This window comes from Anopheles maculipalpis, chromosome 3RL (genome assembly GCF_943734695.1).
Source record: "Anopheles maculipalpis chromosome 3RL, idAnoMacuDA_375_x, whole genome shotgun sequence".
Lineage (NCBI taxonomy): Eukaryota > Metazoa > Arthropoda > Insecta > Diptera > Culicidae > Anopheles > Anopheles maculipalpis.
Window position 1 is genome coordinate 87490609 of NC_064872.1, and position 14094 is coordinate 87504702.

The window sequence follows — 14094 nt, forward strand, 5'->3', positions numbered from 1 at the left end:
GACATTTTTGAATCTTGCGATGACAGACAGTTGATGTAGATAGGACAGGTGGATTGTTTCAGCTAGCAATAGGTGAGTGCCTGAGAAATATACGTCGGGTTGTGTGAAGACAATCTAGGTTACACAGGGCGTCAGACAAGAATGTTTAACAATAAAGCTCAAACATGTTTAGAATTTCTTATTGCGTTATGCTAAAAAAATCAACACATTTAACTGTGGCAAAACTAGAATAACTGCAATTTTATTAGTTACACTAGTTAGTAGAACAATTATATTAGTATAAACTATAAAAAATAATCAAGCATCGTTGTACGCATACAACTTGAATGAGCAAATAAATAATAGTTTAGTAATTTGAAAGGAAAATATTCAATGAATGAATGTAAATTAATTCAGCATCACTTCAAGAGAAATTTTTAAATTGCAACGCATTTCTGTTTCGCGTTTCAATCCTTCTGCAATTCTTAATAAAATGTATCATTCAAACCTTACTCTCCACTCAATCACTCAATACAATTCTATATTGTTACATAGTAACCAAAACTAAATATTTGATAACCATTAACTGTATCGAGCGTTTGTGTGTAATGAAATTGATTATCGCTAATTGATTGCACAACTATTGCCGGTGCGCTTCCTGCCAAGTACGTCTCGCATCTCTCCATGCAGTCAATTGACGTGCGAAACGAAACACCCGGAACTTCTCGGCCCAAAACTAAACTGCTTCCAGGTGTGAATAAATGACACCTCGAACGCAACCGGCAGTGGAAAAGCCGGTGTTTTCTTTGGATGAATAATAAAACCATATCATTCCCTCTTTTATGCTGTGCAGCCCCCACAAGCTCACCTGGGAACAGTGAAATTAAGTCCCTATCGGAGCACTGATAGTGCTAAGAACGAACCCAAGCGGATGATGCATCGTAAAGTTTCACTGGTAGGAAGTTTGCCCAAAGCTTACGATACTAATCGCACAAATCTTGCTCACCGGCACGTATGGATGGATTGACGCAAATGGGTGAGTGACACCGATCATGGGTTATTTTTAATTTGGTTCAAGTGCCCCGTGCCCTGGATGGGCCATTTTTGGACGGCTGCCAGTACCAGCGGCCGATAGACGTCATCCGTTGCTGTTTCACCTACGAAACGAAATTCACGAACCGTGAATTTCCCAATCGGACCGCTCACACACTTTGGTTCAACACTTTGGCAGGCTTCGATGCATTCTGTTGACATACAGGTGTAATGGGGGAGGTTTGGTTTTTTTTTCTTCTTAATGCTGGACGAGGATACGTCCATCGGGGTGGTACGGTGCTTAACCGGAACTGCTACGATTATGAATGAAATTGTGTGTGAATGTTTGCACGGGTGGTGATTGTGCGTGTCCAACAGCTCGTGATGGTGATTGATGGCGAGAAGGCTAGGTTCGGATCCTCAACACGCAACGATCGTGTGTGGTATGGTCGCACTTGCTTCACTGAGCATACACAGCATTTGTAAGCAATTGGAAAAGATCATGGAAATATTTAGAGTACAATTAGGTAAGGGGTTCAGAAGCTCGACCGATCGATTGATGAGGTCAGTAAGCTTAAATTTATCTCTGAGCTAAGATTAGATATGAATTTTGTAGTTTTTTAGTTTAGTACAAGAAAAGTCGTTATTATTTTTATTTGTTTGTTTATAATTTTAATGTTTAATAATAAAAAAACGAATAAATTAATGAGTTAAAAGCAATTATAACACTACAAAAGCAAGCAGAAAGAACGTGATCTTTGATTTTGTTAAATTTCCGAATCAAGATCGCCTCATTTTCTTTCAATTTTCTTCAATGGGACCGATTTTTTTAGGCTTATTAAAATTCGTCGAGCCTTTACTAGATTATTCATAAATTCATTGACCATGGCTTCAGATATAGAAGGGTCAATATTCCTCAGTAATTGTTTGGCAAAATTAAAAATAATTATGCTTTGTAAAAAAATTAATTTTCCTCTTCATGACAGACCATTCCAGCCATTTAGCCGAGCTTGCATCCATTTGCCTGATTACTCTTTGCTTCATCTTTTCTAGTTCTGCATGCTTGGGTTTAGTGTACATTCTTATATGAATAATTTCGAAATTTTTATTGCAAATATTTGTTGAAATAATTCAAAAAAATCGCTGGCAATGCTTCGGAAACTCATCTGTCATCTTTCTCACGTATTCCCTTTGATACTTGTGTCTCTTTTCCCGTCCTGCTAATAAGCTCGATTGGTCTAATGAGCAGTTTAAAGTAATAATGCTCTACCTTGATGTCTGCCCAGTAGCAAGGACATTCTTCGTCCCGATTTTGGTATAAATTAACCTTCCTTCCTGAGCCATTTTCCTAGTACTGAAGGTAACAGCCGAAGAAGGCTAACGCTGCGCAAAAATGGACACGGAACACTTCCGTCCGAAGGATGATTTCATCGAGCTCGTTCAACGGAGCTCCTACTGGCTACGGGCAATGGCCACTACGATGGGCATCTGGCCTAACCGGTACGTTACGATACGCCAGCAGTGGTATCGACGGTTGTACTACTTTATGCTGCTGATGCACTGGCTCAACACCTATCTGCAGACGGAGTTTTTCTTCCGCAACTTGGGCAACTTGAGCTTGGTTGTGCAGGTAAGAGATGGTCAGCAAGGACTAGTCTGGCAAAAATTACGCATCGCATCGTAATAGTATCACCTTTCTTGTGCATGTTAAGGGACTCTGTAGCTTTGTCAGCATCACCACAACCGGCATCAAGGTGATGCGGATGCATGCCTACGAAGAGCAGATTGTGCAGCTCTGGGAAGCACTAGAAGCAGCGATCTTTCTCAAGAAGATAAGATTTTTGCGCAAAAGTAATCCGATTGCTTTATCTCGATCGTGTGTGATAACAGTTACTACGCTTTCGTGATTCATATCTGGGCTTGCTTGTTGCTGTTTTTTGTTGCAGCCGACAGGGAAACTATCTTCGGGCGCATTAACAAGCTGCTTGCAGACCAGTGGAAGGAAGTGCAGCTTAATTTACGCTTCTACACACTCGTGGTGGGTCTGGTGGCTTCTAACTATTCGATCATACCGGCCTGCAGCAATCTGTACAATCAGTTCCAGGGTAATGCGTACAACAGGAGCTTTGGTACGAGATCGTGGCGAGTGCCCAGGTAAAAAAGTTCCTCCACAGTAATTTCAAACCTAATTTCTTTTTAGTTTACAACACGTATTATCCATTTCTTGAGCCCATCAAACGCCACTCGCCCCTTTTCGAGCTGTTGTTCTGCTCCGAATCGCTGTCCGGCTTCACCACTTGGGCCGGTGTCGTCGCGTTCGATGGCCTGTACGTTGTGATGGTACTGTACGCTGCGTCGCTGATGCGTTTGTTAAGAGATTTAATGCACGAAACAGCGAACCCGAACCTGTCCGATGCTGAGAGAGCTTTCTTTCAGCGTGAATGCATTCTACACCACATACGAACGATGCAGTTAAGTAGATTCCGTTGCAGCTTTTATTTCCAAGCAGCAGCAGCAGCAGCAGGAGGGTAGTAGCTAAGTGTCCCTAAACTGTTTGCTTTTGCAGATTAATTGAAAGGATAAATGAGATATTTTCACCGGTTTTGTTGGTGCAACTTTTTACCAGCACTTCGATCATCTGTGTAATAGCGTTCGCGGCCAGTATGCATGCGGTAAGTAGCACCGGATGGTTGAGTCAGTCCAGCGCGAATGATTATGGGATTTTCGATTCATGTTTGTTTTAATTTCGTACGGCAACCGGAAGGACGAGGGCGACTCACAAACGATGTTGATGGTGCTCTACCTGATAGCGGCTATCTACCAGCTGTTCCAGTTCTGTTGGTACGGTCAGAGGCTCCAGAACGAGGTAATGCACGACGTTGCTTGTTTGCTGCTGCCCGACGATCCTCACCAAGAATTGCAACTATTTCTGCTACACTGGCACATGATTATTGTAATCAGGTCAATGTGGACAGAATGAGAACAGCGTGCTCCAATTATTTGCCCTTACTTCGTCGTATTGTATCACCTTGCGCTTGCTTCCCGGTTGTTATTGTTTCATCCTTTTTTTTTCTCTTCTCTCTCCCTCCCTCAAGAGTACCGAGCTCCCATTATCGGTGTATGAAGCACAGTGGGAACTTTGTGCAGAACGTTTCAAGAGCTCGCATCAAATCCTGCTACTCTACAGTCAGCGGCAGATCGATATGCGTGCCTGGAGCTTTTCCGCCATGTCACTCGAAACCTTCTCCACGGTAAGGATCGCGTTCGAGCCATGTGCAGGGCACAATCATGATGTCGTCAATGACACGCCTCCAAGCATTGCTTTCCCAACGACAAAACAAGCATGGTCCGCTTATCGCTTACTACAACTGATTTTATACAGATAATACGAAGTGCCGCATCCTACTTCACCGTACTGCAGACGCTGGCCGAGGAATAGGTTGCGACCATCGTCGCAATGCGCTTCATGTCGAGCCCCTTGAGTACAAACCAAGTTCCGGGCACCGGTTTGATGTAGATATTTTGGGTGGTATGCTAAAGTGTACGGCGGTACAAAGTACAGCCTGGCCGAATGGGAGGGCTAAAACAGATAAGCCAACCGAGGGGACCGTAATGATCAACATCACGCGCTTTAGTAGCAGAGGTCGCTTCAGTGTGAGATATTTGGCCGAAGGCTACGGCCGGTACACAGCACACTTTCGCTTGCTTATCGCTTGCAAACTCATCCAAACACAGGCCACACACAGCAATTAGTCAGTTCCGATTGTGTACAATAGGAGTAGCCACCGAATGGTATGGGCTGCGAGTGTCTGATAACGGGACGAGCGCTGGATTTAAGGATCACACGCTTCCGATAGCTTACCAGGACCACCAGGTGCTCGCACGCTACGAGCGAAGAAGTAATCGCGAGTGCACGCGCAAGTAGGTAAGACGGACTGACGGAATGGACGGACGGTAAAAAAGTGAAGACACTTATTTGCAGGTCGCTTTAATTAACAATAACATTAAGCCGCGAGATCTTACAGCCCCCAGCGTGTGCTCGATCGATCCGTAGCCTAGTATCTCTCTGCAATGACCGTGCGGGATACGTACGTTCGGTGATTGGTTTTTGCTGTGACGCACAGTATCGATGACGCACGACACATTCTACCATTTCCGCAGCAATGCAACCGCGTGGAACACCTTATTACAAGACACTAGTTGCTCAATTAAACGGTCCAGTTCGATCTTACACGGCGCGCTTAATGAGGGAGTGCGTTTCACGTACGAGAAAGTTTGCAAATGAAGTGACCTCCAAGTTCGCATGTGCAACTGCACATGCATGCTTCTTTTTGTGCCTTTCTGTGCATCACTGGTACGCCGCTGGGCATTTTTGTCGACCTAGTTCTTTTTTATCTCTGTAAGCTAAGCATAAATTCGGATATCGCTTTCAGGCTGTAACGTGTATTGATACTTGACCTAGATTAGATCGCATAATCGTTTTTTTTATCAATTAATAAACGTATTCGCTTCTTTGCTTACAAAATCAAATCCTTACTTTAGAACTGTACAGAGCGTAAATCTATATAAAAGTGACGCGGTATCATTGCTTTTCAAACACATCCGAGCATTTGCTCATCAGGGGCTTAAAGTTGCAAAAGAAATAAGAAAGATTAAATTGCAAATCGCTTTTCTTTGGTGTATTTCAATTTCGATGTACGTTATAATCGCATTTCTTCCATTTTGAAACGCGAATATGGAACGCAATTTCTATTTTTCGTTGATTTTTTTTTATTCTTGGTGATAAAATCTGCTCTGTGTACCAGGGGCAGTATGGATCTGATAACGACCCAAACGAGTGAAAGACCGACTCATGTTCCACTAAACCATTGATCTGTATATTCGTATAAAATCGATCGATTCGAATCCGGAGTTTTTTCGGAGTTCACAGTGAATCAGGCTGGTGTGTACTTTTTAGCGGGTTAGGTCCCGAAAGAGGTGGCCATGAATGGTACCGAAAGAGGTGGCCATGGCTAGAATGGTATCGGCAGTGAGACTCGTGACCGAAAAGAGCTCTTCGGTGACACGAACTGCTTAAGAAAACAAAGTTTCACCGATAACACACGTCGAATACTAGCAGTCCAGGAAGCAAAACCTAAGGGCAGTAAGGTGTTCGTTATGAAACTTCTTTTAACGCTCAAAAGAAGAGGAATATGTGAACCATATCTACCCCTAACATAAACTAATCAAGCACCTAATCTGGCTTTCATTTTTAAAATAATTGTTGATCATTTTATCTGGATGGCCTTTTTGCTCCGAATGGATGGCACACGGACAGCGGAGGCGTGGTAGGCCCAGATTGAAGTGGGAGGATGGCGTGGAATCATCCGCTGCTGCGGCAGGCCAAGACCGCAAAGCGGTTGTAGCGTCTGACAAGTGAGTAAGTAAGGATGACACTTCTTCTTGGCTTAACGACCATCTAGGTCACGCCGGCCTTCGAATGGCTTATTAGTCTTCCCAATATCACGGAGTTATTCCTCACCACGGGGGGATGGTCCGAATGGGAATTGAACACCGGTCCTGCCGCTACACGATTTAAAATTAGTTTTAAACATGAAGAATATACAAGCTATGGATTCAACAATTGATCTTGCAATAATTTTGTTATGAAGATTTATAAATATAAATAGATTTTTTTCATCCAGTATTATCTACTTCATTTTGTTATACATTTGAGGCACTGCTATAACGTCGGTGCATCAACAAAAGTTGTTCTACGCGGTGTCTTGGATAAATGCGCTACCTCTTCATTAAACACCTTGGTACGGGATTGTGAGTTTGACAGCTGATTTGTTTACATCGCATACCAGCCGGCGTAAACAAAGCGTAATCCGCGTATCGCATCGTTCCGCATTATTATTGAACAATTAAGCACTTTGAAGATGAAACTCGTAAGTAAATCCTCAACAAAAATGATTAAATTAATCTAATACTTGGTACCTGCGCATTTATGCTTCGATTTACAGTACGCACTGAGTGGCGATCCGGCAAAACCATGCTACGTGCTCAGCTATAAAGGCTTGATGATTATGCTGGATTGTGGCCTTTCCATAAGCTCTGTGTTGAATTTTCTACCTCTGCCACTGGTGCAAAGTCCAAAGTTTCAGTGTTTACCTAATTGGAACTGCCGGGACTCAGATATACAGCTCGAAGATGGGGTAGGTACGGGAAGCTGCATCCTCATGGATCCATTGTAGACACACGTTTCCCTCTCCAACAGGAAATAAAAGAATGCTGCGGATGTGCGTTCGTCAATTCTGCCCCAGAGTTTGTGCCACCGCTAGAAAAGCTGATCGATTTCTCGGAGATTGATGTGATACTGATTTCGAACTACACCAACATGCTTGCGCTACCGTACATTACCGAAGGAACGGGCTTTTGCGGGACAGTTTATGCAACCGAGCCGACGCTACAGATTGGACGGTTTTTCCTCGAAGAGTTGGTTGAATATATCGAGGCATCGCCGAAGGAAAGTACCGCAAGGATGTGGAAAGAGATTCAACATCAGCTACCGGTACCGTTAAACGATGTTTTTAAGCCAAAGAACTGGCGCCATCTGTTTAGCATGGATGCGGTAAACAGAAGCCTGGCACGAGTACGGATGACTGGGTACGATCAGAAGCTGGACATATTTGGCGCCCTTCAGGTAACTCCGATTAGTTCCGGCTTTTGTCTTGGTTCGAGCAACTGGACGATCGTGTCGGGACAGGAGAAAATTTCCTATATTAGTGGCTCGTCCACGCTAACCACTCATCCGCGTCCGATCAATCAGACTGCGCTAAAGTACTCGGATGTGGTCATTATGACCGGATTGACACAAGCGCCGCACGTAAATCCAGACGCAATGCTGGGTGAGTTGTGCATGAACGTGATGATGACGCTACGAAATGGCGGTTCGGTGCTGATACCATGCTACCCGTCCGGCGTGGTGTACGATCTGTTCGAATGTCTCTCGGTCAGTCTGGACAATCAGGGCTTCACACAAATACCGATGTTTTTCATCTCACCCGTCGCGGATAGCTCGTTGGCCTATTCGAATATCTTGGCCGAGTGGCTCTCTACGTCTAAGCAGAATAAAGTTTACATCCCAGATGAACCGTTTCCTCACGCCAGCTTGGTAAAGAACGCAAAGTTGAAACACTTTAAGCACATCGACTCGGATGGCTTCAGCACCGAGTTCCGACAGCCGTGTGTGGTGTTTTGCGGTCATCCGAGTTTGCGGTTCGGAGATGCGGTACATTTCGTTGAGCTATGGGGCTCGAATCCCCTACACACCATCATCTTTACCGAACCGGACTTCCCACACATGCAAGCACTCGCACCGTACCAACCGCTTGCTATTAAGACGGTGTATTGTCCGATAGAAACATCGCTTAACTTCCAGCAAGCGAACAAGCTAATAAAAGAGCTGAAACCGGGCGTGCTAGTAATACCGGAAAACTACACCCAACCACCGGCGATAGCACCACAAAAGTTGGATCTTGTCATTGACCCAATCCCGGACAAAATGATCATAAAGTTTAAGCGGGGCGAAGTGATTAAGCTTCCGTTAAAGCGAAAACGTGGACGCGTCTACTTAAATCCTAAAATGGCAAAGGCAATAGTACCGCAGGAAGTTCAACCGGGTGTGACCGTTTCCACCATTACCGGGTTGCTGCAGGTGAAGGACAACATACACGATCTGCTTCCCCTCGAACCAACCAAGGAAGAATTGGCCGAAGAGCATAAATCGAAACCATCCGGTCCACCGCAACCGTACAGCCAGCTGCGTACAGTTCGATACGAATGGGGAACGCTGGATATTAATCTGCTGCTGAAAAAGCTCGCCCAGGATGGTTTTACCGATCTGAAGGTGGAGCAGGGTAGTGCGGAGGAAGTGACGCTTGTGCTACCGTCCGAGGATACGGTGATCAAGGTGAGCGAGAAAAGTACCGAAATCGTTTGTGGTGGAAAGCAGAGTCTTCGGCTAAAGTTGCGCGATTTGTTGCTACAATGTGTGCAAAGCTTTTAAAAGCAAAGTACGTGTCGTTGTTACAAATAGTATTAGTTATGTATTGTAATAACTTTTAATTTGAACGCTCTTAATAAATTGTCGTTGCAGAAGTCATATCTAAGAGGACACAGAAAACGTGCTAAATTGGGAAAATAATTATTATATTATATTATTAACAATCAATTATCAGAAATTTAAATATTCATTCAGCAGAACCAGATTTTTACGGTCAGGAAAGAAATAATTTTAAATTTGTCACTTTGGCACTACAACTTCTAAAGAGCTTAGTCCATCAATAAAAAAATTCATTACTTTTTTCTGTAGGATAATCCGTCCTGCTTCAATCGAGCACACCCGGGATATGGTGCCCTTTCACGGCTCGGAGAAGGAAATGTCTCACAGCAAAGATATAAGGAGTATCTTATTTTTAAGTTATTGTAAGCAATACGGCCTGGCCATCCTTTATGAATAAACAAAAAACAAAAATCCGTCCTGCTTACGAGAGAACCAGTGTTCTCATCCTGTTGGGCTTACTTAACATTATTTCGAGTAGAGCCTTGTTGAAAAAGCCCTATAAAAAGGGGCCTCTCACAAACGAGCGTTCCTAGGGATGAGAAGACTTCACCCAAGATATATCATACAAAGGGCTTCGTTCAATTAGCCTCTTCTAACGACCCTAGTCTAATAAGAGACCTCATCACTGAAAAGGATCACCGGGCCTGAAAGAAAGAGATTTTTCAATCATTACGGTAATAAATTCGGATCTTCGAAGCCATGTGAATGTATGGCGATCGAGAACATCGAGGTTCAAAATATTTCTCAAGTTAGAAAAAACACAAAACGAATAAATGTAGGAAGTGGGTAATTCAATAAAAAAGGCTTATAAAACAATTGCAAAATTGAAGACACAACAATCAAGCCTTTAAACGCTCCATTTCAGTACCTAGGAAGCATATCTTCCCAGCTGTAGACAAATAGTTCAATCCTTATACAGAACACTCGCTTATGATCGCTTTCGCCAACAAAATCGATGCGCCAAAGTTTACTAACATGTGGTGAAAAATACCTAGAAAAAGTAAAGTAAAGAATACGCGGCCAATCGATTATTGTGAGTTCCTTCAACCTACCGGAATGGTTTATAATCCACCAGTGCGTCATTGATTCGACGTACACCTTTAGTGAAGGGACACTCCAACGGTGGCACACTATGTTCTAATACATTCGCCAAAGAACTGTTGCGCTGCTCGGTAAGAAATTTACACACATCTCCAATGTTCACCGGTGGCGCTACAAACGGCCTGCAGTGGGTCGTATTCTGACAGATCTCGATCGACACGGTACCCGTGGTGGTTTGAGTAATGTTACGCCGAATCCGCAGTACTCCACTAAGCACGTAATGCGTGTGGTTTCGCTGGACGATCCGCATGTCAGCTAGGAACATTGCCAAATCGGGCTGCCAACGACACTGACCGATGCGATCGAGGAAGAGTGAGTGCTTCAGGTCGGGCTCAAGCCCGGATTTGATGCCATTGTAGAAGTAGTGTTCACTGAGCTGAAAATTGGCTGCTATGACCACTGCGAGCAGTGTTGTGGTGCTCTGCGGAGGCATAATTTCGGTAATGAGACACATAATACGATTGCACAGGTATTTAACTCGACTTCACATCTCGTTAGGCAAACGATCAAAGATCATCAGGATAATTAGACAGAGTGTATTAATTGAGCGCTTACAGCAGTCGAAAAACGGGGTACGCTTCAGTTGAGGCTCATTTGTACCAGGGTCATCGTCATGGTCAAACGCACGTGTTTGGTGTTCCGTGCACTACTCTACCTGTGCGTTGGTACAATCCTCACACCAACCGATGGAGCGCAGGACATCTTCTCCATACTGAAACCGGGCAACCCGTTTGGAACGATCGGACGTAAGAAGCTGTTCGTGACCCGGGTCGGACAGTGTGTGGGGAAGAAAAATCTACCCGTGTACGTGCCAGATATGCGCATTACGGCATACAACCGTACCAGCTACGTTGTCAGCGGTGAAGTACACTTCCGGGAGGACATTCCACACTATCGACTCTCGGTGGCAATCAAGCAGTGTGACGATATAAGGGCAACGGTGAACTGCCGTCCGTTTCTCAGCAACATTGTCAATACGGATGGTTGTGCACTACTGCAAGCATCCGGTGCGATGTATAACGAGTATCTGCAGCACTTTCAACCACCGCTCAAGTGTCCATTTTGGAACGGGACGTATGTGATGGGTGCAACGTTGGTAGATGATGCGTTGGTGAAGTAAGTGCTGTGTTGCAAATTTGAACCAGAAACATCACCCGATGAATGCCTTTTTGCTTCTTCCCGCAGATATTTACCAGGTTCCGGAAGCACATTTTGGGAGGTACGAATGATGGGACGTGTAAAGGAGCGTTTAATGTTTTGCGTGGTAATGCAGCTAAATGTTCGACCAAAAAAAATGTCCAATAATCGAAACTGAGCAGAATGCTTTTCTGTTCGTAAAAGATTGTACCAAGATCAGAAGAATTACATAACTATATCAACTAATCCTTTATTATTTAGTAAAGTTCGAAAATACAGTCATGTTCGGAGGGAAATTGCTTAAACTATGTTTTCATTTTTATTCTAGTAAATTTGTTCTAGTAAATTACTTTTCTGAGAGCAGCTTGATGAAGCTCCGGAGAGCTGAAGTAAAAACTACAAAAAATCATCCATCGGTCAGCAGATACAAACTGTTGCCATCTTCCATTCTGCTTAAGTCTTTCAGAAAAGTATCACAAAAAAATCGAATTTGGTACCAATTGAGAACGCCTAAAAGTATGCAATTCTTGTACTAATAGGCTCACGCTAAGATGTACTGTGTATTTTAAATCGCTCTAACAAGTTTTCTAGCTGTAACCTGTTCCATTTGAATAGTAAAGCAGGCTTTGCTACGCAACGATTAAGGGAGTTGTTGGATTAGTTTAACTTCGCTCTCAAGAGAAACAGATCTAAATTCAAAAATGGAGGAAAGTCCAATTTGGGTAAGTTCCCATTGCAATTGTGCAGATAAAATTATCATACATAATGCAACCAAATTCATTATTTACAGACCAATGTTGCAAGCATATTCGATGGAACATTCATCTCCGATTGGATGCAATCTTACGATTTACTCTCGGTCGTACTCTTCACCTGTGGTGCAATACTGTTCTACCTCGTGATGAACATGGCGTTCCGTATTATGTCGCTACTATTTTGGCCAACGGTAGTAGTGATCGGTTTGCTGGTGGGTACGTTATGCTTAAAAAATAGCCAATTAATTTACTACTCTACACCATTTCCTTCCACTTACACCGGCACAGTTTTTTCGCAATGAAACCTTTGCCGCATTAGTTACGGAAAGCGTCAAACGAATATCGCAATCGGCACTGAACGAAATTGTTCCCACACAATGAGTGAATTGAAATCGATTTTTAATAAAATTTATTTTATTACACTAACAATTTTACATGATAGGATACCGATGCGTATGTGTTTTTCATTTCAGTACATTAGCTACAAATAAATCATATCCAGATAGATAGCTCACAACAAAGTACAACCTTTCCGCACACCATAGAAAGAAGTACTGAAAGCACATTACTATCAGTAGCAACAGTTCGAAAAGTGGCTAAAAAAGAAAAAGGAGCAAAATGAAGTCAATTGATAAAGGCGATAAAAAGGCTTCGCGTGGCTTTACCTCGGTAAGTAGCAATGTTGAGACGATTATCTTTTCCGCACAGTACAATAAAATCCCGGCACTGGACACTAACAAAAAGAGGGTAAGGGCGGCCGAAAACTCCACCAAACGGACAGCAACCGGCATTTTGAAAGGAACACAGGGTTACGGCGAATGTTGAGGATGATTCAAATGTGGGATACTTCAAATCGCACTGCCTACTTGATTTGCTTGAAAACTCGTACCCTGACGATGCTTAGTCTTCATCACTATTTTAGGCTCTTTTTTAAATATTTTAACAGAACATTCGAATGCCCCAAACTGGACCGAAATGTCAGTTCCCAAATCGAGCAGCTTTTAACGAGCGCGTTGCGAGCAACAAGTTTCGTCTGTTTATCTACCATCAAGCCAGGGTTTCGTCTGCCTCATCGTTTCCCCGTGTGAGAAAGGTCGTCCGGTCACAGTCATCCGGATATATGGAGTATACCATTCCGTTCGGCTATCCCTACTAACCCGAATTCAACCGCGCAAGTCATCGCAAGAATCAGTGGTGTACGCGGAATGTAAACAAATGAATACCATCTCTAACGGTCCAACATTAGTGCACCCACACTTACCACGCAGAATCGGCACAGTTGTTGTCAATCGCGAAACGAGCACGTGTGCTCGGCACCCATGTTTATGTTACGTTCTGTGCGCGCCTTTTTCTCGCAGCTGTCACACATGTTGATTGTTTACTTCCGTTTCCACACGCCATGCGTACAGCGGGTAAGGAAGGGGGATGGGGGGGGGAGGTGATACGCGTGTCCCGCACTTTTACACTCATACACTCACACAAACTGCCCGTGGACAAGTGGAGCCCCATTTCGGGGAAAAGCTTGTCGCGTTCGTACTGCGCAGGACCGACCGAGAATCGAGAAACTTCATTTTCACTACACATCAGCATCGAAGGAGCTGCTGCTGTCGGTTGCAAACTGTCTTGCGAACTGTCAAAGGACATACACGCACACGTGGGGAGAAAATAGCTACCGTGGAGTGGAAGTGGGAGTGCAACGGGTAGCGCGGGTTGCTGAGAAAAAAAGATGGACGCCATTGTTGAAGTTTGCTGCTGAACGGGTTGACTTTTCCTTTGCCCACGGGTACATTCCGAAACGATGGGTGCAATTTTTCGCTGAGAAGTGCGTACGTACGATGGTTAAACTGTGCCGAATCGCTTGCGGACGGTACGTGCTAGTGCGATAGGGTCGATTTTGCCATCGCGGATACGGGAATTTTCTGTTTTCGTTACGATTCTGTTTCGGGCTCCTGGTAGAGGGTGAAGAAAAGCAGCAACAGCAAG

At 43.9% G+C, this 14094-nt stretch overlaps 7 protein-coding genes across 7 annotated transcripts in view; 3 read left to right on the top strand and 4 right to left on the bottom strand.

Annotated features, from left to right (window-relative positions):
- LOC126562569 (protein lifeguard 1-like) overlaps positions 1-14094 on the bottom strand; it is a 400503-nt gene that overhangs the window by 358165 nt on the left and 28244 nt on the right. The gene's annotated exons all lie outside the window — the stretch shown is intronic.
- The window catches only part of LOC126561924 (protein LSM14 homolog B), a 204641-nt gene that overhangs the window by 75139 nt on the left and 115408 nt on the right, over positions 1-14094 (bottom strand). The gene's annotated exons all lie outside the window — the stretch shown is intronic.
- LOC126562158 (slit homolog 3 protein-like) overlaps positions 1-14094 on the bottom strand; it is a 57474-nt gene that overhangs the window by 3991 nt on the left and 39389 nt on the right. The gene's annotated exons all lie outside the window — the stretch shown is intronic.
- LOC126562449 (odorant receptor 63a-like) lies at positions 2405-4474 on the top strand. Its single transcript, XM_050218961.1, has 8 exons — positions 2405-2641; positions 2724-2862; positions 2958-3140; positions 3212-3482; positions 3578-3683; positions 3776-3877; positions 4107-4262; positions 4394-4474. Exons 1-8 carry the CDS (start codon positions 2405-2407, stop codon positions 4448-4450), a joined length of 1251 nt encoding a protein of 416 aa, XP_050074918.1. The 3' UTR covers positions 4451-4474.
- Positions 6933-9061, top strand: LOC126561135 (integrator complex subunit 9). Its single transcript, XM_050217080.1, has 3 exons — positions 6933-6941; positions 7017-7208; positions 7271-9061. The coding sequence occupies exons 1-3, from the start codon at positions 6933-6935 to the stop codon at positions 9059-9061; spliced, it is 1992 nt and encodes a 663-aa protein (XP_050073037.1).
- LOC126563029 (uncharacterized) lies at positions 9980-10673 on the bottom strand. The gene is made up of 2 exons (XM_050219637.1): positions 10171-10673; positions 9980-10109 (listed from the first exon to the last, which is right to left on the bottom strand). The coding sequence occupies exons 1-2, from the start codon at positions 10671-10673 to the stop codon at positions 9980-9982; spliced, it is 633 nt and encodes a 210-aa protein (XP_050075594.1).
- LOC126563028 (uncharacterized) lies at positions 10833-11534 on the top strand. The gene is made up of 2 exons (XM_050219636.1): positions 10833-11335; positions 11405-11534. Exons 1-2 carry the CDS (start codon positions 10833-10835, stop codon positions 11532-11534), a joined length of 633 nt encoding a protein of 210 aa, XP_050075593.1.